The following is a 25,780-nucleotide window of genomic DNA, read 5'->3' on the forward strand; positions in this document are numbered from 1 at the left end:
GTCGGACAGACCCTCCTGCATGTGTTGTCATACCGTTGTCGTCAGGCTGTCGTCGTTCTACAAGCGTCATGATTTAGGAATTCACAGCTCATTGTTGTCATGCCATTGTCTTGATACCGCTTTTGTCGTTCCGTCGACGTCAGTCTTTTGTCGTCATTTCATCATCTTCACTGCGACGGCGTAATGGAGTTGTCGTCATGGCACCATGCTAATGGTCGACCTAGGCGCGCGAGCGCCATAACAAAGTCAGACGATGCCGGAATATGGCGAGCGTAGCCGAACCAACGAAACTCTGAGCATGACATCGACACATATTAAATAAAAGTTACCAGACGAATATTTTCTCGCGACTTTGCTGGAATGCTAGTCGCAGAAGCGTCGACAGTAATCGTTAGACGAGCGCTGTCGTAGTTTTTGTCATTCTTCGTCTTCTTCTTGCTTACTACGTGGTAAGGAAGGGAGCATGAAAAGGTCAATTAAGGAGGGCGAGTTCAGATTGAGCAGAGAGACAAGTTTTCCAATGTTTCTTAAAAAGAGTCGAGTAATATGTTTCTTGCAGCGGTTCCTCTCTAAATTTGTGCATTGCTCGAAACTAGTTGAACGCCGAGCTGTAGGTATCCTATTTATAAACTTGCGCTCACGCTCTGTAAAACTGTGTGCATTTCTAGGCGAGGCTGAAAACGTCGTCTCATTTTCCAATGAAGCACCTCAAACAGCGATCTGTAGAAGTATATCGTTAACTAGTACCACAACTGCTTTCTTTGGAAAACACGAAATGGGAAAGACACCCGTGTACTTAGATTTAGGTGCACGTTAAATAACCCCAGGGGGTCGAAATTTCCGGAGTACCCCTCTACGCCGTGCCTCATAATGAGAAACTGGTTTTGGCACGTAACACCCAATAATGATTTTTTTTCATTGGAAAGCATTGCCACAGTCTCTCGTATCCGTCGTGCCTGCCCTTACTCTTGAACACGCTTTGCCGCTCGTCTGCGCGTACGCACACACACACACACACACACACACACACACACACACACACACACACACACACACACACACACACACACACACACACACACACACACACACACACCTGTTGACGCACCTACTGACCGACACTGCCGCGGGACCGCTATCGAACATGTTTCCCGCCTCAAGCCATTCCATCGGCGCTCTACGGGAGCTTATCTTGCGGCCAGGCTAGTCGCTTCCGTCCAATGGGGCAATTAGTGCGATCATTTATATTATGGACGTCATCTTTCTCAGTTGTACAGAACCATCACCATCGCTTCGCATCTTCATTGCTGGCGCGCTAGCTCCTGCTTTTGGAATAAGAGCATCAAAAACCGTTGCTGCTCAATATATCTATCAGCGGAATAACAATAAACGGCCCCTCATATACCTTTGTGCGCGATCACACACACACACACACACACACACACACACACACACACACACACACATATATATATATATATATATATATATATATATATATATATATATATATATATATATATATATATATATATATATATATATATATATATATATATATCGTATGTTGCATAAGATACCCAAAGGTACACTTTAGACAAACGAGACCGAGGCACATTCTTTGACATTGTTTGCACAAATTCAGATTTTTTTGAAGTGCGCTTAGTTGATTGGTTAGGTTTCATTATGCGAAATGTTAAATATTCCTTTTAAGACGTCAGTTTCGTTTGAGACATTATAGAGCGTGCTCTCAGAAACAATGAATGAAGTTGTTTCCATCTCCTTATCGTTTACGTTAGCCTGTATCTCAGCTCTAAATAAAGCCGAGTATAAAATTTTAGTCCCATGCAACTTCTAGTCACATGCAGTGTTCCTGTTTATGTACTGTATAAGTAACAGCTTCCATCTCATAGACAGTCTATCTATCTGCTCTGCGCCCTTCACAACCTACGCCGGAATGTAAACACCAAATCAGAGGTATGAGCAATCTGAGACGTCGACGCAACGAGCGCGCAAGAACGAAGGCGATGTATGATGCTTGTCGAGAGAAGAACGGTGGCGACATGTGTATACACAGACAACTACGATGCATACCTATATGTATGTAATGAGTCTATACAAATTATGAAACAGTGACAGATACCGATCCTGTTGTTTCAGTCAAGAATGGGCACATATCCAGCGGCATATATGGAAGGGATAGTAGAGCAATGTACCCATATGCGATACTGTTGCAAATAGAAAGAAGCATGGAAAACTTCTCGCGAGTATTTGCGTTTGCAGTGTGTAGTGGATGATTATGTCAATCATGCGTTGTTGAATGAAAGCACAGCTACAAGAATTTTGAGAATTTTAGGTTTCGTTTCCTCCTATTGAAGGGTTAAAATTTGTCACATGCTCTTCAATGTACCCATAACATTCTTTTAAATGATTTGCTCTTCAGACTGTGGAGAAAGTGCTAGGCCGGACAAGTACATTCAAGAAACATATAGTGAAACTGCTGCTCGTTTCCACGTCAGAGTGACGCAAGGCGAAGCTGCCTGCTTGCCAAGGTGACCGCGAAGATTGCATGCAGTCTGCGTCAGCGCATAGCTGTCACCGGTGACGCAAACGTCGGCTACACTTTCTATTCAAGGCAAACGAATGCATCATGGAATCCGCGAGCTGCACATTTCAAGAGAAGCGACGCCTACTGCCAAGCATGCACGAAATAGAGTTCCCACATAAACGAAGTTCAGCTGCAGTGCACGACAAACGGCACAGCTGCTCGGCCGTACTCGGATCGCAGCTGACAACACTACGAATATGATCGTATTTTCTTCTAATTGTAAAATTGTTTCCAGGAGAGGGTCAAATGCCAACAACGGTAACAGAATATTGTGGCTTGCGAGCTTCAGCAATCAGTTCTGCAGCGCTGTCGGCTACTGCTTCGATATATTCCTAAAGGTTATAGTGACGATGTCCACGCCCGGCCCGACGACTATCGGTGGTGAAGCGCTACCAGCGTCGCTACATAGAACTTGGCCACATGTGCGTCGTTAACTGGCCTCCCTCTTCTGAGGCTGCCCGCAAAAATTGCTGCCAAGCCCATCCTATACGGCTAGCGAATCTTGCCGTTCGCTATCAAAACCATCGTCGCACGGCGGCACACGAACTGCAAATAGCCCACGGATAGCGTGTACAGAATTCTGGCACTCTGTCAGCAGTAGTTTTCGTTAGATTCTCGGGCGACGTGAAGTCTGATGCGTTCATACGAAGGTTTGAATCTCTATATATCAATAACATTGCCGGCAACATGTAGATTAGATGAGTAAATATCAGACTTATAAAACACTCAGAATGCCAAAGTAAATATTCTTGATATTTTGCTGATGTGCCCGTGCAGAGTGTATGTATCAACGTTGCATTTTTAACCAGGCGCGCGAATTCGCGCGAAGCACGCTTCCAGCAGTAACTCCTTGCTGGTATATCAGCAAAGGCTGCAGTGCAATATAATTAATCATTCCTCAGTAATGTGCTAGAACTTCCAGCTTCCCCACGGTGCCTACATAACCCCGTTCTTTTCCATTCTCGGACGTAGCGTGGCGTGGTGTAGTGGTTAGTGTATGTGGCGCTGTGGACTCAATGTCATCATCAGCATCATCGTCATCACCATCAGCCTGACTACACCCACTGCAGGGCAAAGGCCTCTCCCATACTTCTCCAACTACCCCGGTCATCTGCTAATTGTGACCATGTTGTCCCTGCGAACTTATAAATCTCATCCACCCACCTAACTTTCTGCCGCCCCTGTTGCGTTTCCCTTCCCTTGGAATCCAGTCCGTAACCCATAATGACCATCGGTTATCTTCCCTCCTCACAACGTATCCTGCCCATTCCCATTTCTTTTTCTTGATTTCAACTAAGATGTCATTTACTCGCGTTGGTTCCCTTACCCAATCTGCTCTTTTCTTATCCCTTAACGTTACGCTGACCATTCTTCTTTCCATAGCTCGTTGTGTCGGCCTCAATTTAGGTAGAACCCTTTTCGTACGCCTCCAGGTTTCTGCCTAGTAGGAGAGGACTGGTGAGACACAGGTGTTATACACTTTTCTGTTGAGGGATAATGGCAACCTGCTGTTCATGACCTGAGAAAGCATGCCAGAAGCACCCCCGCCCATTGTTATTCTGATTATTTCAGTCTCGTGATCCGGATCCCCGGTCACTATACAATTCCCTTACCACTTCGAGTGCCAAGCTACCTATCATAAACTGCTGTTCTCTTCCGAGCCTGCAGAACATTACTTTAGTTTCCTGCAGATAAACCTTTAGACCTACCCTTCTGCTTTGCCTGTCCAGGGCAGTGAGCATGCATTGCGATTGGTCCTCTGAGTTGCCAAGGAAGGCAGTATCATCAGCGAATTGCAAGTTACTAAGGTATTCTCATTACCTCTTATCCCCAATTCTTGCCAAGCTTCCCAATGCTATTCCCACGCTCTGAATAGCATTGGAGAGATCGTATCTCCCTGCCTGACGCCTATCTCTATTGGGATTTTGTTGCTTTCTTTATGGAGGACTACGGTGGCTGTGGAGCCGCTATAGATGTCTTTAAGTATTTTTACATACGGCTCGTCTACGCCCTGATTCCGTAATGCCTGCATGACTGCTCAGGTTTCGACAGAATAAAACGCTTTCTCGTAATCAATGAACTCTATATATAAGGGTGTGTTATATTCCGCACATTTCTCTATCACCAGATTGATAGAGTGAATGTGGCCTATTGTTGAGTATCCTATACGAAATCCTGCCTGGTCCGTTGGTTGACAGAAGTCTAAGTTGCTCCTGATTCTACTTGCGATTACCTTAGTAAATTCTTTCTAGGCGACGGACAGTAAGCTGATCGGTCTACAATTTTTCAAGTCATGGGCGCCCCCTTTCTTATCAATTTAGATTATGTTGGCGTTCTTCCGAAATTCCGGTAGGCTTGAGGTAACGAGGCATTGCTCATACAGGGTGGCCAGTTTTTCTAGAACAATCTGCCCACCATCCTTCAACAAATCTGCTGTTACCTGATCCTCCGCAGCTGCCTTCCCTCTGTGCATAGCTCCCAAGGCTTTCCTTACTTCTTCCGGCGTTGCTTGTGCGATATCAAATTCCTCTAGACTATTCACTTTTCCATTATCGTCGTGGGTGCCACTGGTACTGTATAAATATCTATAGACCTCCTCAGCCACTTGAACAATCTCATCCATATTAGTGATGATATTGCCGGCTTTGTCTCGTAACGCATGCGTTTGATTTTTGCCTATTCCTAGTTTCTTTTTCACTGCTTTTAGGCTTCCTCCGTTCCCTAGAGCATGCTGAATTCTATCCATGTTATACTTCCTTATGTCAGCTATCCTACGCTTGTTGATTAATTTCGAAATTCCGCCAGCTCTATTGTAGGTGTAGGATTAGAGGCTTTCATACATTGGCGTTTCTTAATCAGATCTTTCGTCTCCTGCGATAGCTTACCGGTATCGTGTCTAACGAAGGTACCCCTGACTTCTATTCATTGCTTCATACTAAGGTCCTCTTCCAGAGTTAAATCCCAATACCTGTTCTGTAGCTCCATGCGGAATTCCTATATTTTCCCTCTTACCGCTAACTCATTGATTGGCTTTTTATGTGCCAGTTTCATCAGTTCCCTCTTCAAGTCTAGGGTTATTCGATATCTTATGGTCACTGCAGTGCACCTTGCCGAGCACGTCCACATCTTGCCTGGAGCGAGGGTTAGCGCAGCTAATGAGGTCTATTTCATTTCTAGTCTCGCCATTCGGGCTCTCCACGTCCACTTTCGGTTATCCCGCTTGCGGAAGAAGGTATTCATTATCCGCAATTTATTCCGTTCTGCAAACTCTACTAATAACTCTCCCTGCTATTCCTATGGCCTATGCTATATTCCCCCACTGACTTCTCTCCAGCCTGCTTCTTGCCTACCCTGGCATTGAAGTCGCCCATCAGTGTGGTGTATTTTGTTTTGACTTTCCGCATTGCCGATTCCACGTCTTCATGGAAGCTTTCGACTAGCTGCTCATCATGACTGGATGTAGGCGCGTAGACCTGTACGACGTTCAATTTGTACCTCTTCTGAAGTTTCACAACAAGGCCTGCAACCCTGTTGTTAATGCTTCGAGTTCGTGTATGTTACCAGATATATCCTTATTAATCAGGAATCCAACTCCTAGTCCTCGTCTCTCCGCTAAGCCCCGGTAGCACAAGGCGTGCCCACTTTTTTGCCCTGTATATGCTTCATTTATCCTCCTAACATCACTGAGCCCTATTATATCCCCTTCACCACCCTCTAATTCCTCCAATAGCACTGCTGGACTCGCCTCGCTAGATAACGTTCAGGCGTTAAACGTTAACAGGTTCAGATTACAATGGCGACCTGTCCGCATCCACAGATTCTTAGCACCCTCTGCTGCGTCACAGGTCTGACCGCCGCCGTAGTCAGTTGCTTCGCAGCTGCTGGTGTACTCAGTTCGGGATTCGATGGTTGTATTCATACAGGAGGTTGTGGCAAAGCACTGCACCAGGATGGCGAATCCAGGCCTGTTTAGGCCATTCTATCAACACGAGGATCTTTTTTTTTTTCGGTGGAAAATTGCCCGGCACCGGGATTTGAACCACGGTCCTTTTGTCGGCGAAGACGTGCCGGCGATACGGTTCTAATCACTCCCCGCCAAGCCTCATCAGCGGGAGCAACGGTAGCAATGGATCGTCGCTTCGGCGGGAAATACCTTGTTCTCATCCTTTCCTTTCTCTCTTCGGTTTTTCCACTCAATCGTAGTTAGACGCGTAAGCGACGAAGTTCGTCTGCAGTGCAGCATGCGGTTTAATGGTATTTGGCTAAAGTTCGGAATCCCGTTTGCTGCTTATATTGTTTTCCGCTTCTCTACCGCGTTGGGCTAGCTAGGCAGCACGACTGCACTAGCGCATTGTGTTGTATGTTAAAGCTACTGATGTGTGCAAGAATTGAAATTGTTTGTTTTATGTGGCCCGGTAAATCTTCGCACCAGCCGTCGCACACTTCATGTTTTTACATCTATCTTATGCATGGATTCGCACAAGTTTAACTGTTGCCAGTTTCTTCACGCATAACTCTTGCTGATTCTTTTGAGCTGCGAAGTTTTCACCCTGCCTCGTTTCTAAAGGGTATAAATCACGCTGTGTCTTAGGGGAATGATACCAAGCAAGTGCTTCTTTAACACCTTTATTCTTTTCGCCTGAGTGAATCTTAGACATTGTGGTTTTTTGGGAAGGGTGTTTGGAATATAGGTCGTTCAGGGCGAGAATTGCTAATAGTTGCTGTATATGGTATTTTTGTTCCATTTTTCGCTGATAAGCTGGCGTCACGTTTGGGAAGTCATGACTCCTCGATGCTGTCTGAACAGAGTGATTTGTTCGTTTGACAACGTAGTCTTTCTTGCTTGTGGATTTTTTACTCAGCTGAATTCTTTCTTATTATGCTTACGCCGCAGAGGACTAAACCCGGCCTTGCCGCCAGCGCTCGGTCATTTACTTTGACTGGTGCTGCTCTGCCTTTAAATATTTTATGAGGCACCTCTCTCTAGTAAGATCTTAAAAAAGGTGCTGAAAAATTAGTCAAACTTTATATTTGTACGTTTCCAAGCAGTCCCCTTGGGGAATTTAAAATTGCAAGAACTGCAGAGGGAAGGGCAGTTCACCGGCGTATGAAGAATTCCAATCGGTGGTACGGCGCTAACACGTGCGTTTGGTAACTTCTTTGACTAGTGTACGCGTTTCCATCAATAAATTCACAATTACTCTTCTTGAGGCGACTTCGACTGCACTCATTCGGCGATGTCACGTGTATTCATCGGCAGAAAAATCACAACGGCGTATGCAGACATCGCACCGTGCGGATTTGTTTGATATAAACATGCACTAACGACGGATGCTCATTATTGACGTAAAGAAGCAGCATTACGGCAAGGGTAGAATTTAAAAGAACGATCGCGACATCGCATTATTCAAGAAAATTTATCGGCTAGTCACCATGACCTCCACTTCATGTAAATGGGGTTCATGGCGTTTGTCTGCGGGACGCACCTGGTATGTATGTGGACCATGTCGTCCCAAACACCGGTAACATCGTGTTCATACCCGCTCCCACAGAGGTCAGCGTCTTCCCTACAGCTCCCACCGCAGAAGAAGTAGTGTGGCACCCGAACAAAGGACAAATGGCAGCCGCGAACTGCAGCCACCCTTGCTGCAAATGGTTGTCGTCTGCTACTGCTCCCGCGCGTACTGTTGGGAGCGCCCGCTAGGTGGCTATCAGTGGCTCCTCAATAGGCGGTGCACGAGGCGTATATAAGTCTTCAGAGGCAGCGTGCGGGTGACGCGTGGGCGCGATTCACAGCAGCCGCCGCACACGGACCTCCCAGACGACGCGTGCTACTCTGGCGCCATCATGTAGTGATCATCGCCGCAGAGCGCGTCTTGTACATTACTACGATTTTTTTCTCACACCTTGGCCATACGCTTCTCCTCCCCTTTGGCACGAAAGTTCCGCTGCACCCTGCTTCTTTCGGCATCTTCCATCCGCCGCTGCGGTCATTCTTTCATCCTTCCATGTGCTCGTTCGCTCGGTTACGCCGATGCTCCCCGCGGGAACGGGCACTTAAGCGCAGCGCTTTAAGAGAGAATGAAAGAGAAAGATCATAGGCATATAATGAACGTTTAAATGAAAAAAATTCTGCGGTTTTACGTGCCAAACCAAGATTTCATTTGAGGCACGCAGTAGTAGGGGACGCCGGATTAATTGTGACCACCGGGGCATGTTTAACGTGCCCAAAATGCGCAGGGGGCGGGCGTTTGAATATTTAAATCGAATGACTTGCTTGCTTTCTTCCTATATTATGGCGCAAGACCACTACGGGTGATTGGCCAAGGAATCGGTGGTTAAACGGGTGAGGCGGGGAGAGAAAATTTGAGCGTCAAGTATATGTGAGGCAACATTTGAAGTTAAACAATGAATTAAAGTAGACCTACTTAGATTAAGGACATTTCCTTTTGATGTAAAGTTGCGCTATTTGAAAGGAAAGCAAACTAGAAGGTTATACGTTTTATTCGATTGAAATGGGAATTTAGTAATATAATGCATAAGAAATCATAAGCATCGATCTACGTGCGTCGACGTTGTCTTCTTTTACGTCGACAATTTCGTCATCCTTTCCTTTTTTAATTTGCTGCCGACAAGAAATAAAATGTGATAAAGGAAGCAGATTTGCCACTTCGCACAAATGCATCTTTGAAAGGACCACTCAAACCATGAAAATTTAGGAGTTCAAAATTCGCTTCGACTAATGGAACAAAACCTTGGGCAAGTATGCATCTCCGATAGAGATCATTTTGACAGGAATTAACCATTGTTTTAATAAAAATAAAGCTTCCTCTGTTAACAGTTTGCTTTCTGTAGGGCTTCGAATTTATATAGTGCTGAAATCAGTGAGAAATGGCCTGCGAGGTCTCGCGCCATTTGCTTTCGCCACGAGGTAGCACTAGAAGAAGAAGAGGGTTCCAGGGCGCGCACCCCTATTTCTTGCGTTTTGCAAGATTGAAACGTCACGTCTCTGGGGTTCGCCGTGCAAACACAAGCGATATGGTCCCAAACAATGATGCTCCCGACGAGAAGAAAAGCAAGAAGCGACGTCGCTCTCGAAAACGTAGCGTGAGTTCCAGTGCAAGTGTGTCGTCTCGCAGCTCGTCGTCCTCGAGCAAATCTGAAGCGACACGCAGGCGTCCCAGCCATACCGATCAAGAAAAACATCCGAAAGGCTCCGCGATTGCCGCGCTGGAATCGAACTTGCCGGTAACCATGACCACCGCCCTTCAACTGGACGAAGTAATTGCCTCACGCGACAAGAGCCCCCTCAAACGGAGGCAGTCTTTCGACGCCGATGTCCAGCGCAAGTCCTCGGACACCAGCGCACCTCAGCAGCAACGCGCTTCCGCCGACTTTGGTCTGGTAGAACCTCACGTTGCTGCTCCCACTGCTCCGACGACGGAGAAGCCCAGAGAGAGCAACGGGCTCCCAGAGCAGAAGGAAGCAATCTAGCAGTACCAACAGGCGTCCCAACAAGAATGTGAAATCACACTGCCAGCTCAGTCTCCGGAGTGCGCCGCCAGCGGCGCCAATACACTCCAGACTCTGTCCGCGACCTCGATCAAAGAAAGGGCTGCGGGCTCTCCGACGCCCTCTCAAAGACAGCCGGAGCCACAAGATGGACGCAAAGTGAGCCAGTCAAGTCGCCAAGCGAGTTTATCTCACCAGCACGCTTCGTTCTCCTCTGTCCTTCAAGAACTTAACAGCATCAGCAAAGAACACCTCGAAGCCCAGCGAATCAAGTCAGCCGCTCGGAGGACCTCGTACTATGATTCGGATCACGTGAGTTTCAAACTACTTGTCACCTTTTCACTCTCCTACCCCCCTTCATGCCGTTCCTCACAGTTCTGTGTCCAACATTTTCGAGAATAATATTGGAGTGGTAAAGAGACGACAACAGTTTTGCATAGGCCTTCCCGGTTAAAATGCGTGTGCATAAGCGAAATATTTTTCTCGTATTGACGATGCGGTCGGCATAGTCGCCGACAGGCGAACAAACAACGCGCGGTGCGCCCCGAGAAGAGACACGGACGCAGGGAGGAAGCAGGAATGAAGAATAACATTTAATGGAGTGTTTGTTTGCTGAATCAGGTGCTAATGGCCTTTCTGATAGTCCTTCAGCTACGTGCCTTTCTAGTGGTTATGTAGTGCCCCCGGCGGAGGACTCGCCTCGTGCGGACAACGCTCTTTCGGGATCGTGGTATCTGTTTCAGCAGTAAATATGGTCTCCATAACGGTGGCCTCGGTATGTCCGCGCGAACGCTTGCAGTTGTGCTGCTTCCAACTTCTATCAATGCCGAGTGGTTTCCCGCGCGGTTGATCGTCACTCTTTTCGAACACTTCCGTTTTGTTGTCGGTGACCAACGTTCGCAGACCGAGTTCGTCCATCGCGTTGTTTCCATCCCTTGGTCGGTGCCAATGTTATTTTTGAAGTTCACGCTGAGTCGTCGTCTTGCCGATCTTGTAATAGTACGGGCTTACCGTTTCTCCATCCTTCGCATTTGTAAAAATACGGCTCGTCATCTCGTTTGGGCTTCCCCATCGTTTGTGTGATGCCGATGCCGTCCGTATCATTGTGGGGTCGTATCCGCACCTTGGAACTGCCCATGCATTTCTTCACTTTAAGGTCACGAAAAAGTATTTCAACAGCTAAGGATTGCGTACTCAGGTTGTGGCGTCAATACCGATATTCAATATCCAAGCAGTCTGCGTCTTATACAGTCATATTAAATGGATATTTTCTCTGTGCGCGTAGATGGTGGAAGCAATACACATACGGTGTCCACAAATGATCCCATCAGTAGCGAAGTAAATGCGACATCAAAGCAACCAAATTTCCAAAGAAGAATATTCCGAAGGTTTTTATGAGCAGTAGAGAAATATTTAAAAACGTAGCTAGTTTGAATGAAAAAAGAAACTTTCCCAAAGTGGTCGTTCCCTTGCGCTCTAGAAGCTCGCTGTTGCATTGTTGCAAGAATGACTCGCATGAACAATTTCTTGGAGAGCGAGAAAATGTCCACCAGAACAGGCATGCTAATCAAACCAGTTACATTTTTCCTCATTGGTTATTGCTAACTTAATTAAGGGCATTCGAAATGTTAAGTGTGATGTGCCATCTTTGCAGCAACGCGCTAGACGTCACCTTGTCTAAGACGCGGCAAAACGACACTGCTCGTTCGACAGCCTAATTTCACGCATAGCTACTTCTTTTACCCCTGTTCTGTGGTGTCCTCACCCTGCCGTTCGCCGTTGCATGCGAAGCAAGCGGCTTTTCCTAACGCATGGAACAAACCAGGCTTGTTTTTTTTTTTTTTGTGTGTGGTTATTACTGACGGGAGGAGGGTAATTGCCATAATAAAATGACCGCATAAAATATAATCCGCTTGCTGATCAGTTACCTACGCGCACGGCATTTTCCATTTTGTTCCAGCGTGCCCATTTGTATAATGCGCCATGTATAAAAGAGACCCCCACTGGAACAGTTTTTTTAAATCTGTGCCTTTTCTTTTAACCCCATCAGCTTCGTTTAAATTAACGCTGAAAGGCAACGCATCCTTCCGTGCAACTATATTTGTAATTTTTATGCCAAACAGTGCTGTTCTACATACAACGCACGTAGTGATATTAAAGTATTTGGAGAATTCGGCTGCTCGAAAAAAATTGTTAAAAAAACTGAAAAACTCCTCACGGGATAGTGCGGCACATTATGCTTTGAATATTTTCCACACAAAAGTGAGAGAGCGCGTCTTTTGTGAAATTTGTAATTTTTACTCGTACCGAAAAAAAAAGAAAAAAGGAAATCGCTTTCACAGATTAACACAAGTGCGCAGGTGGGTCATTTATTAAAGCCAGTTATTCCGTGGAAAAATCTGGGCAGCTGAGCAAAGTCCATCAAAGCATGTTTGGTCACGCTAGAGACAAAAATGGAAGAGCCGGCATCACGTTCGGTGCACATGGCTTAACCCATCTTCCCAGCAGCTCACCGACGGCGTAGACAGACAAGGCTCGCGCGCTCTATTCTCAAGCCGTCGCTTCTTCACCACTGAGCACGCTGCTGAATCGGATGTGTGTTCCTATTCTGTACTTGAATTTGGCATTTAATTGGTGCGCGTCTCTTCCTTTTTCGCCTCTCGTACCGAGCCGCTGCTCTGCATAGTTTTACTAACTAGTGTAACGGAGCGCGAGTGGAAGACAACACGCGCAAAGTCATTTCTCTCGAAGGACTGACACATGAGAAAAAACAGTGCGCGGAACAGGTTAACTCTCGACGCTCAACTTGCTGATCACACTTGTCCTGCATTTTCACGGCATCATGCATGTGCGACCTGACTCGCACAGTTTCGGGTCACACGTTCCAAGCGAGAACGCTAGCGCAAACGGAGCATCCAGAGTTCATGCATGGAGCTTTGTGCATGGAGTTTTATAAGCTCCGAAGAACAGCACTATACTGCCGGAGCTTCGATTTTTCACGCTAGACGCGTTTTCTTGCCGACGCAATGTATCAGGGGAGTTGGAATGCAATGTAATGTTATCATAAGTGCAACTGCGGGGAGGGGGTGGGGCTCCGGAGCCCGAGCCCTGGCCGAAGTTTCCCCGCGGGCGGGGGCGCAGAGCAATCTGCAACACTAGGGCGCAGAAAGACAGCCCGGCAAGGAAGAGAGAGCGCATGAAGTTGGCAGCCATCCCTGCTTGGCCTTAACCACTGCACCCGCCAATGATTACCGACAATTAGATACGGCATGCGGGCCGCGTAAGCGTTAGCCGCGCATAGTCATTCGCAGCTACGCCTCTCCTTCCCAAGCGCGGGTTTGATCACGTGACCTCCAACAAACCAAAACATTGAGCGCGTGGTAAGATTAAGCCCATCAAGCCGATATCCTTTTCGGCCCAGTGTTAAGTGCTTCTTCTCGCACCCACAGTAGCTCATTCAAAGGTTTTTTTGTACTTTATAAGGTACAGCGACGTCGAGAAATAAAACGAGAAATAGAAAAGACGCGTCCAGCTCGCTTCTACCGCGGCTGCGGACGTCTCAGTATGCACGGCTACAAACACGCGTGGGCGCCAACGACAGAGCCAACTGTGGCCATGTCGCTTGTCGGTACTTGACCATTACCCGTCTGGCATTGAGAAGGGAGCGTATTTGCCGTCGTATATGAACACCAACGGAAGCATCACACTAGGCGCGCGGGGAGACAGCGCACGCGAAAGGACCACCCATCTCGGATCGCAAGCTCCAACGCGGCGCAGAAAATAAAGCGCGCCACCCGCGTATGTAGTACTCCTCAAACGCACGGACAGCCAAACGCGGTCACTAAACACTAAAATAAGACGCGCGCTCTTACTGACTGATTGGGCATAACCGACTAATTGTGACAATTGTTCGCTCTAGTTTTAATGGAGCAATGCGGCTTCATGAATGTTACGTGGCGATAAGCCTTCATAAAAGAAACAAGTTGGGCACTGTCGCATAGACCGGATCCGTTCTGTACCAGGGCTCCAGTTTTAAATGTGCTTCTTCTACAGCAAGGCATTCATCAGGTATTCAGTTGGAAAAAGTTATCAGGCGCTAATACGAGGCAAGGACGCAGTGAGGAGAGCTTCAGGGAACAGAGGCAAGTTTCAAGCAAACCATCTCGCTTATAAAAGAACGCAAAAAAGTTATGAAGAGGAACATAAATGGGGTATATAACAGCGTAAACAAGGTGAGGCGTTTTGGGCGCGAAAAAACGTTTCGTTGCGCTATTTAAAACTAGATATTCTATGCTGTACGTTTCCGTTATTAATTTTTATTCGTCAGATATGCTTTATCAGCTGCTCAATAACCTATTTCACGCTGTTCCGACTAGCTCTCGTGTCCTTCCGCACATTTCGGATCTCGCTGTGTCAGTATTTACTGATTGATGCGCTATATGATTGTTTGTTCGTGTGCCTGATAATCTATTATCCAATAATCACTATTGCTCTGCCGGGAAATAAATTAAGTCAATTGCAGAAGGCATGCTTTAATTAAAGTGTTGCGTTGCGGAGTCGAATTTCTTTGTGCTAGTAATTGTAGTTATAAATTCTGTTCAGAAATTCTCATATATCGTGTAAGTTTTATAAATGTTGCGGTTTATCTGCTCATATGAACTTCCTTGAGGAAAATATTTCTTGATTACATCTATATGTATTTAAACCTTTAGAAGACTTTACATGGCTTTTACCATTGATGTGTATTTGTGCGACCTAATAGGCACAAAACACGTAGTCTGAATTAAAAAAGCCGAGAGATAACTTTTTCTCGAATACTCTCACGAACCCCCCACCCCCCCTTCTGGATAAATAGAAGTTTTCCGTCTATGGCTGTAACAACAGCATTAGTCTGAAATTCGGGAGCGTAGAGGAAATTCTTCCGAGTAATTAGCTCAGTGTCCACAGCGCACGTCACCGTGAAAACAGACTCGACTAAAGCTTTGGTTGCAAAGCACCATGCAACCCAAGGCCGTCTGAACGAATATCTAAGGCTGCAAGAATAGCAGCCGTAGCTTCGTTAATTGGTGGGACCGCACTGAAGTTCCCTTTGCCCGATTCGCTGGACGATGAAGGTGAACGATAGATTATAGAGTTCTGAATAGCCACACCTCGACGATCGCCGATCCACACAACATAAAGGCGATGCGCAACTATGTCACAGAGAACATGGTGGACGCGGCAACTGTAGACGGATCACTATGTATTTTGAATAACTTTTTTAGTCAAAATCTGCTTAAATGCCCCTTTATTTTTATATTTTCTTGCAGGCTCCACGCCACTCTCAGGTTGTCCTAACTGCGACAGGTGTGTCAATCAAAGTGCAGCACGTGACCCTTATGGTCGTCCTCATGCTGATGGTGACGGCCGTGACAATAGTCATTGTGTTTCTGTTCGCACGAGGCGCCAAATCACCACCATCGCCACCGTTCTGCAAGACTGAGGACGGCCTCGCCCACTCGTGGCGCCTCTCCAATGGACTAAACCGCCATCTCGATCCATGTCACAACTTTCGCGCCTACGTCTGCTCCGCTTGGTCGCCTCCAAAAGACTACCTAGAGTACTCTAACTCGGCCATGGATGACGTAAGGAAGTCGTGGTTTCCGCAATTCTACAGCGTACTCAGCGAAGGGACGAAAACCATTGGTGCGGGCCGCAAACCAATGGCCATGTACTTGTCCTGCATGGGCAACCGATCACAGTACGGCTCGAACTTGGACATCTTCTGGAACTTCCTCAACGAATGTAGACTGTCCTGGCCAGAGAAATCCGCGCGAAGTGACACCAGCGCCCTCGAATTACTGATGACGCTAGCTTTCAAGTGGCAGGTCCCGCTATTCTTCCAAGTGCGCGCTATGCGCTTGTCCCCACCGAATTGGCGTTTCATATTAGAGCCCGGTTCCCTCATACCGATTTTGTACCAGCAGCATCTCACAGTCAAAAGCACCGGCGGATACGCGAAATACTCGGCCACGTTCTTCTACATCCTTAGCCGAAACTACAGTAAGTATGGGGTCGACACGAAGTTTATCAACAGGGCTATGGTTATGGAAGGTGACGTCTTCAGAAAACTGCTGAACGCTAGGCGTATTCCGGTAACCGAACCAGCTCTGGGGCGAATCGCTCGAATCGGACTCCTCACTCCACCGCTGGCCTCAAAGCGGTGGCTACGTGCCTTCAGGCAGACCGAGCTTGAGCCTGAAGTGAAGCCCAACGACCAGGTTTTCATTGGCGACGTAGAGTTCTTCCGGACTATGGCGACCGTGATGTCATCGTACAGAAAAACCGAGCTGCTGTTCCTGATCCCCTGGTCTTGCGTGCAGCTGTTTGCTCCGGCAGCGGATATCCAGCTGCTTGAGAATCGGTACGACCAGGGCATCACCATATATCGGCCGTACTTCTGCGAGCAATTCGTCGAGGCCGCATATCGGCTCCTGGTGATTGCGCTCAGCTCCGTGTCGCGCTTCACGCCAGCACAGCGCGCCGCCGTCAAAGCAGGCTTCGACAGCTTGGTTTTGGCGGCTGCAGACGTGGCCAACGCAACGCAATGGCTAGACGTTGAGAGCCGGAAGCTCGCGGTCGAGAAGCTGCGTTCGACGCGACTAAAGCTGTGGCCCCCCGAGCGTTTCCTCCAAAACGACGTGCTCGAGCGCATGTACAGCGATTTTCCCAGCACTGAACCTTCGTTTGCCGAATACTTGGTGAAGACGAGCCGCTGCGCTGCTAAGGTGCATGACCCGCACGCTGACATCGACGTCTTCAGCTTCGCGGTCAACTACGCACTGCCGTACGTGCTCTATGATGCCTCAAGCGGCGACGTCAAGGTGGCCGTGGGCGCCATTAGTCCGCCCTTGTACTACCCTGGCGGGACCGAGGCCATGTTCTACGGGGGTCTGGGCTTTTCCATGGCACTGAATCTGGTCGCGTCCGTAGACCGACAGGGACTGCGGTGGCACCCGAACGGCACATTCGGCCACTTCTTTTTGTCCAGGTAAGCTTTCCGTTATTGATGCGGAAATAGGTATTCTGGTATTCCTTTTTCTTTATTCGCGTTGGGCCTAAAGAACACCTTCCATATGTAAGGAGTGATGTGTTGTGTCATTGGTTTGGTTAAAAGCCCCATGGCAGCACTAGGACTATGACAGACACCATTCTGGAGCGCTTCGGATCGATCTTGGGCTCCTGGGGTTCTTTAATGGGCGCGTATATATACAGGGTTTTTTTTAAAAAGCACTCCATTCTTTAAATTTTACATAGGGAAACAGCACAGCTGTAACCCTTAATCTGAACTACTCAGTGAGACTTTAATTACTTCTACAAGAAATCAATACATCCGATTGAACAATTAACATAATTACGATATGGATGGATGCAAAACTTTAATAGAGGTCCTGAGGTACGCGACTCAGCGCATAATTACCTTTTATTTATAGTTATCGGAACATATCGTAGCCGCCGAGTTCGCAAAGCATGTGCACTTTAACGAATTCTCAGGACTTAGCCAGTTTCTACACATTAATTTTCAAGGTGTCCAACGAAATGCATTGGCGTTCCAGTTACTTCTGTGCTTCAGTGCATAAAGCAGCATTGCCTTAAAGTAGGGAGCAGCAACAGTGAATTCTTACCGCAAGTTTGACGGTGCATATGTCGGAACTTGTGCCACCCTCAGCATTCCTTTTATCTCAGCATGCTTTGCATATACAGGGTGTCCCACATAACTTGAGCCAAGAATTGAAAAATGAAAGGCACGTCGGAACCGAACTAAACTGAACGCATACTATTCGCAATAGCCTATAGTAATTCGGACAGTTTTCTTGTTTGCCCCATAACTCACTAGCCAATTAAGTTTGATCAGCCAACTTTTTAATTATTGACGGAGGACCCCAAGTATGATACCTAAATTTGTAGAGCACCTTAAGAAACTACCGATAGAGTTGTTTCCTTTACGATACGTCTCCCGTAGTCCTTTCACCCGCATTTCAAAGAAAGCCCGCGAAATATGGAAAAAGCTACGTGACGGAGCGCTTCCGCAGTAGGAGCGCGCTGCTCTCGAGTGTGCGTTCCGTTAACAAGGTCGGCTCCGGCGGATGAAGGCGAAAATGCATGCTGCTGGCCGAGCGCTGCCGATGAGAGAAAGGAACGCCCTGCCGCTTCCTCGTCGTCAGTCACGATGCAGCTGACCTTGTTCACTGATCGCAGGCTCGAGAGCAGCGCAATATCACTGAGCAAACGCTCCGTCACGTGCTTTTATTATATTTCACGGGCTTTCTTTGCAACCCGTAAAAAAGGACTACATGAGATGTATCGTAAAGGACACAACTCGATCGGCGGTTTCTGAAGGCGCTCTACAAATCTGCCTAGTATACTTGGGGTCCTCGGCGAATAACTAAAAAGTTGGCTAATTAAACCTCATCAATTTGTGAGTTATGGGAAAAACAAAAGCTTCTCTGAGTTACTATGGTCTATTACGAATAGTGTGCTTTCGGTTACATCCGCTTCCGACGCACCTTCCATCTTTAAATTTTTAGCTCAAGTTACGTGGCACACCTTTTATGCACTCACTAGCTAAAATTCGTAGATTTAAATATGAGCCGTAAAGAAATTAATCAACAATAATTAGGGTAATTTTTCAATTAATCTTTTTGATTTCTCGTAGGAGTAATGGACCGCCTCATCGTGTGATTTAGGTCAAAAGTTATTATTGTCACGTGGTAGTGACGTTTGAGAAGGCAGGAAAACTGTGATTTACGAAACGAGCGTTTTATTGGGCGAACTCGCGCCCTCAAAAGCAGGCTACACTCAAAGAAGGATGGCAGCTGCGAACACGATCGGCGGTCGTCGAAAATCTGATGAGCGGGTCAAGCGCGTCGGCTTTTATACATCTGTCGTCGAATGTTCCAGAGCAATCGCTGGGACCCGCGTGCCTTCCACAAAGTTGGACATTATTCGGGTCGCGCACACATGCAATCAGATAACACAAGTTGCGGTGAAAGACAGTGGACGGAACCATCGATAACATTCCAGAAACTTCTTTTACATGCAGGCGCGTCCTGCGCTGTCCGATAACATTTGTTAGGCGGCGAGAAGTGGTCGCCCGATAAAGATAAAGAAGAACACGTGTCATTATAAAGTCATCTTTTCGGGTGTTTTAAATACCGAAACCAGCATCTGAATATAAGGCACGCCATAGTGTGGGACTCTGCAATAATTTTGACCACCTGTGGCTGTTTAAACTGCGCCCAACGCTGGGTACAGGGGTATTCTTGTATTTCGCCCCCACCAATATGTGGCAGCCACGGCTGGAATTTCATCCTGATGCTTAGCAGCGTAAGGCTAAAGCTGCTAAGCAACTACGGCAGGTACTAATGATTAAAATTGTGCCGTCTGCTGCAGGCAACATTTTATAATTCGGTGCAGCTACAAGAAAAAGCACCTTGTATATGTGGCGTTCTTGTGTGTTCTGGTTAATTGCACCATGCAGATTTCTTTTATTCGCCTGTGGAAGATAAAGAAATTTTAGTCCTAGAGCTGGATTACTCCAAGCGGCACAATTTACTCGGACAAGTAATTGAAGTGCATAATAGTTTGATTGACAGAACATGACCAAGTAACTTTTAGAATATTTGATTTACTACACATATTGCAAATTAGGAGGTAGTGCGAAGTAGCGAAGTTCACAAATGGTTGTCGGTGGCGTTGCAACTCATATCCACACTGCTAGCAAATGCTGACGATGGCGCCGTAATATGGCCGTCAAACTTGCCAGAAAATGTATTCTTCCGCTTCTGTTTTCATTAGAACCACGTTTTATACATTGACGCACAAACGTAACTGCCACGCCAATGTATTTTGTCGCCAACTTCGGGAATTAAGTACTGAAAACTCGTAGCACCCTGAAAATTCAGACCAAGTTGGTACGTCTTGCCACTTAACCGGCTACAGTTTAAATGGAAAGACGTATCAACTTGCTCTGAATTGTCAGGGTGATACGACTTTTGAGTACCGGCAACAGTTCGTAAATTTCAGAAAGTACTGTAAAACCTAAGTATTTAGTGAGAAGCCCGATCAGTGAGAGTTTGTTAATTAGTCGATTGTCCAATGCGATTTTTCGTGCAAGCAATGTCCACTTCTTGGAGTAATCCAGCTCAATGACTACAAATATGCTTCCGCCCCCAGGTGAATTAAAACAAGAATTCTGCATAATCTAAAGAAAAGCACACCGGGTATAAATATGCGAGAGCGTTTTTGCATTTCGCCTACGTCAGAATGCCGTAGCCGTGCGCGATAATCATGCACGTGACCACCTCCTCAGCAGCGGAACGCCATGGAACCACTGCAACACATGCCGTTAACGCCAAAGTATAATTTTTTTTTTCTGCGATGATGTATCATTTCAATATCTTCAATCCTCTGCAGCTCTTCCGCCAAAGCCTTCGAGGACAGAGACGGCTGCCTAGAGGCGCTTGAAGGCCACGCCGCCAGTGGCGGAGACAGCACCCGGAGCATAACCGGGGCGAGGGCCAGCATCTTTCCCGAGATCCCTGCTCTCGAGGTTGCCTACGCGGCGTACCGCCGCGCAGTCAGCGACAGGGGAGACGAAGCTCTTCAGGGAATCGTGAGGGGCTTTTCGGGAGACCAAGTGTTCTTCATGACACTCTGCTACATGACTTGCACGCGACCCGATGCCGTGGGTCCGCACACAGTGGACTGCAACAAGGCGGTGCGCAGTTCGGAGGCCTTCGCCACGGCATTTCATTGCCCGTCCGAGTCCCAGATGAACCCCAAGATGAAGTGCAAATTCTTTGCGTGAGAGTCGGGCACTTCCCAAGGACTGCGATACCACGTTCACGTGGCATCGAACGACACACCTTCATGTGGCCTGTGCACATAGTTTTTTGCGCAACATCAAAAGCGATGTCGTCGCCAGCCATGTACTGCATGCGCACTGTATTATTTTGTGTCTGGACTGACGTTAAAAAGCGCGAGCTCTCTCTCTCTCTCTGAGGATTTAAAAGTAAATACCTATGATATATTCGTTGTAAGGCTTCGTTGCACTCTAAATTCAGTGTGAAGATCTTATTAATTTACTTTAGACGAGATGGGTGCCACCTGACCGTAACTTTGTCTATTTGCAAGTCGCGATATGGAAGGCTGACGCACTTTTTGCATACTTAAGATATCTATAACGTGATGTGATTGTAATTTCTCGGAATTTACAACGTTGCCGCCTCCTTTAACCTCCCTCGCCTTTTTTTTGCTTTGTAAACGCTAGCTGCTGCTGCATTTTTACTGTACAATATATATCGTTGATGACGCGGCTTCTCATATGGCTCAAATTAAGTAATGAAGCACATGTTGCTGCTTCATAGCTAAAGCTTCCTGAGGACTGTGTACCTGCCCATGCAGAAGCGGACTTGGCGGTGAAGGCGTTCATAAAGGAAAGGAATAGGTGCGGGAAGTGCTCTGTGCTAATTATCCTCTTGGCTTAGTTATTCTATTGCTCACAATACATAAAATAGAACAAAGCGCTCCCTGCAAGGGACCGCCACTTGTGCATTTTGCAGAGCTTTCGTTCGAGAGTTAAACAATTCCGATTCGCTCAATCACTGGCCACTGTAACACATTTTTGTTCCATTTACGCCATTGGTTTATGCCTGATGTGGTTTGACCTATCAAGTCAACGCGGGACCGCCGAATAGAAACGCCGAGCTATATATATTGCTTGACTATGGGTACGACTTGCTGTTGAATTGACGCCACGTTATGACTCCCAATTTCTCTGCGCTAAACTTCAGGCGTAGGTTTGTCGCTGCATTGCCACAGATATTCGAAAGTGTCTAAGTATCTCGTGCGGCTGTGCCTAGACGTAAGCGCCCCCACCGCAAACCATCGCGAGTGGGCAACACCTTTTACAGAACTTAAGGCCTTCTCGCTGTACCCTCTCCCCTTGAGCTACGTCACGCAAAAGAGGCCCACATTGGAGTTCCGTGCAGCGTGCTACGAAGCTACAAGTGGCGCAGCTGTGTTGAAAATCAGTCGCGGAAGACCGAGTGGGCAACCACGGCGATAACAATTCGATTAGTTCCCGGAACCCTGCTGCTCCTTGGATAGCTTTGGGGTTAGAATAGTCCTGGCACGCTGCGACATGCTTCCGAGAATTTTTTTTTTTTTCTGGACGTGAACCGTGCATGTATTCTCTGCACTTGTGCTGCGATTAGGTTGTGTGTCAGGCAAGCCTTCATTGCAGCGGAATGTGGATTACGTTCATGCCAGGATATGCTTAATAAGTTTTGCGTACCCAATTGCTGGAGCAATCGCAAATCGGGGCCGAAATATCACGCGTTCATGTTTCCGCAAGATCAATGACAGAATATTGGGTGCCAATGCGAAGGCAAAGAAGAGAAAGGCTGGAATTCAGTGGAATAAGGCAGCTGTTTCTTTGTGTACTAGCTGGAGGAAAGTTTTGTATCTCCATAGCTAAACTTATTTGAGCTGTTGTAAATATGTGGACTGCGGTACCTTATGTAAGAATGCCTCGAAAGCGAAATTAGTCGTTGAAAGCTTTATCTAGACTGGAAGAAATGCATGTGTCCCGAATGTGGAGAAGGGCACACCAGTGAAGTTGTCAAGAGATATGTGTTATGGCGCAGTGCTAACATTTTGTTGAATTATTGTGGTCACATGAACGGCAAACTCTTTGACGCCGACGATAAATCAAGGCAAAGATGCTACTCTGAAGTAGAGGGCAGCACTGTGACTTTTCAATATAAGCCGTGCTACCTGTCATCATTTACCCGAAATTCGCTCTCAATCCCACGTTTGAACCATTTTATTCTTTATGGACGGGCTTTTTAATAATAGAGCGCGTAAATAGTTTTGCATAAATAATATAACCTTGGAACACCCTCTGTTCTCTAGGGACTATCTTCTCAACTATGCCTAAAAAATAGTAACTGCGCTCTCGTTAACGTTGCCCATAAGGGCGCGATCCCTTCATTCAACCCGTATCCCCGTGCACGCCGCCGGCCTCTTCTCCGTGACGTCACACGTCGAGCGCTCAGGCCTTCTCTTGTCTAGGTGGCGTTGGAGTGGGGCGCTACCGCCGACAACCGTCGCGAGTGGAAATGGGGAGGCGCATAGGAATCAGTAGGAATGACAGAACAAGTGAATGCATGCGCAATGGCGCCGGCGCATACGTCCATCCCCAGACACTTGTCTGTTCACGGTTTTCATTGAATACCATAAAACCTGACTTTAAACGGTAAATGTTAATCCTAAATTTTCACCTTCCTGTCCAGAGATTTCAGCTACACGTTGCATATCATTTTGCTTGTTAGCAAGCAACACTATATCGTCCGCATGAAACAAACATGGATGCTGCTGCTCTACTGTGGTGCCCGCCTGCTTGTGTGAGACATTAAAGCCGATATCACTTCCTTCTAGCGCCCTTTCTATCAATGTCATGTACACCATGAACAGCGGCGGGGATACTGGTCACCCCTGTCTCAGTCCTTTAGTAATATTAACTTTCTCTTCTCTTCTCACGCCTTCCCATTCAACGCAAATGGTATTTGACCCCTCAATGATCTCCGCCATATTCTGAAAGAGACGTAACACACGACAGAAAAAATCGTCGGCACGGCAGCCTCGTTCAGACACCTTATCTGTTCTTCCACCGTGATACCAGCCCCATATCGTCCTTTCCGCTGACTTCATATGTCGGACATGTGGCCTCGAGGAGGAATACTTGGAACACCTAGCCCTCCAGTGTGCCGGTTTGTCCCCACGACACACCGACGGCACCGCACTTCCGCCAGCCCTTGGATTTGGGAGCGAGAACGGGGTGCGGGAACCGGGTGCGATGGTGTCTACCGCAATTCACGTAACGAAGGCCAGACTGGCACAGTGGTGGCGTGTGATTTGGCAACGGCACAGAATAGCCAACTCTGAGCGGCACAGATCAAATTCAGTGCCTAAACGTCAATGTCTGTGCACCAGGTCGGGCTGTGTTTACAAAGCAACGGGGATCGGCACTCCTCCCCTCTTATATTTTCCCCATTTTTTATCGCCATGCATATATTTTATCCGGCCAGGGCGCCTTAAAGAAGCCCGCCCGTTACAATGGGATCAGCCACAAATAATTTTCTTCATCATCACTGCTAGCAGATAGCACTACTATCACTATGGAAACAAAAATCTCAGTGCATTTCCACTCTGTGAAGAAGGGTGACCAGCGAAGCTGTGTATGCGGGCCCCTTAATGGCGAACTGCATCTCCGCCACGGGTCAGGCCGGTACTGCACAATCTTCGGGATTGGCCCACGTATGGGGAGTGCTTGACGCCTGCTTCACCTCCGCCGTTGGTCGGGCCAGCATTGCATTATCTTCGGGATCGGCCCACGTATTTTTTGCTTTTTTGCTTACGACACGAAAATTTCCTTGGAAGGTAGAGGTATGCAGCTTCGTTGTAATAAGACAACGGAGATTTACATGGGGAAGAAAGAAATGAGAAGGAAAAATCTGTACAACGCAAAGGCAGTGACTTGCTGTTTGAGGCTCGAGCTGGTTGCCTAAGGATAAAAACATACTGTAGCAAATATTGGCAAGAAGATGAGACATGTGCCAGCTGCAGCGGCAGCATACACATGAAAAATTCCGGAGACCACTCAGCATATCCTAATTCAATCCGAAGGAATTCACCCAGTGATATCCGTAGGTAATGAACCCCTTCCCGAAGCGCTTGAACTTCAAGTGTACGGAAGTAACAACATGTCAGTAATCGAGATAAGTACGATACATGTGCATTATTGGTGAAAAAAAAAGGGAAGAGATTGATACGACCGGATCCGCTTGTTAGCCATTCAACTCTTTGAAGGTGGATTACCAGCGAAGCTGTTTGGCACACGACACAGAGGTGACACAGAATTTTGAACAAAGGTCTGAACTCATTAACTCTGATTTTTTGTACGCATCGGCGTGGACGACGGGACCACCATCCAGAGTAGCTGTAGGAATCTAGACACACGCGACGTTTTGACGGGACCGCCACTACGCGAGAGCGGAAGGAAAGTAGATACGCAAGCGCTTGGAACGCCGACAAATAGAGGACGGTGCGAACGTAGACATGGCCGACGTGTGTCAAATTGTGGTATCTGTTCTTACCTGCCTAATATCTGATACGGGTTCTATTGGGACCCAAGATATTAAACTTATTTTTGCAACTTGGCGGAATGCTTGAAGCTTGCTTCACCTCCTCCGCGGGTCGGTCAGTTGTAGCACTCCCTCCGGGATCGGCCCACGTTTTTTGCCCACGCAGAACAAAAATGCACGGAAGCCTAGCCATAACCAGGCTGCAAAATGCTACAATGACAGACATGTGCAGCATACCTGTATAATTCAGGCAGGCTAGGTGCATATTTGTCATTGCTCCGCTTCAAAAGGACAGCCAATAAATCATTATCATCATCATTATCAATGCGATTTGAAACAGTTATGGATGCATCAACTTACTACTGCAGCAGCCTTTTGTGTTCAGAAGTGGCTGAGATGGTCAATATATGGAAGGTTAACGAAAGTTGCACTCACTCCTGTGAAACACACCCAGCGTTCTGCTTTGCAAGGG

At 47.1% G+C, this 25,780-nt stretch overlaps 1 protein-coding gene and 1 pseudogene across 1 annotated transcript; both read left to right on the top strand.

Moving 5' to 3' along the window:
- Nucleotides 1-9,862: 9,862 nt before the first annotated feature.
- Nucleotides 9,863-21,191, top strand: LOC126524211 (neprilysin-11-like). Its single transcript, XM_050172548.3, has 4 exons — nucleotides 9,863-10,007; nucleotides 10,347-10,432; nucleotides 15,430-17,150; nucleotides 20,576-21,191. The coding sequence occupies exons 1-4, from the start codon at nucleotides 9,863-9,865 to the stop codon at nucleotides 20,967-20,969; spliced, it is 2,346 nt and encodes a 781-aa protein (XP_050028505.1). The 3' UTR covers nucleotides 20,970-21,191.
- Nucleotides 21,192-25,282: 4,091 nt separating this feature from the next.
- LOC126524769 (U2 spliceosomal RNA) lies at nucleotides 25,283-25,462 on the top strand (annotated as a pseudogene).
- The last annotated feature ends 318 nt before the right edge of the window (nucleotides 25,463-25,780 follow it).

The sequence above is a fragment of the Dermacentor andersoni genome, chromosome 3 (genome assembly GCF_023375885.2).
Source record: "Dermacentor andersoni chromosome 3, qqDerAnde1_hic_scaffold, whole genome shotgun sequence".
In the NCBI taxonomy this organism is placed as follows: Eukaryota; Metazoa; Arthropoda; class Arachnida; order Ixodida; family Ixodidae; genus Dermacentor; species Dermacentor andersoni.

Coding starts and splice junctions, on each gene's coding strand:
- LOC126524211 (XM_050172548.3), top strand. CDS start 9,863: ATGACCACCGCCCTTCAACTGGACGAAGTAATTGCCTCACGCGACAAG. Junction 10,008..10,346: donor ACGCGCTTCCGCCGACTTTG/GTCTGGTAGAAC, acceptor CTGTCCTTCAAG/AACTTAACAGCATCAGCAAA. Junction 17,151..20,575: donor GGCCACTTCTTTTTGTCCAG/GTAAGCTTTCCG, acceptor AATCCTCTGCAG/CTCTTCCGCCAAAGCCTTCG.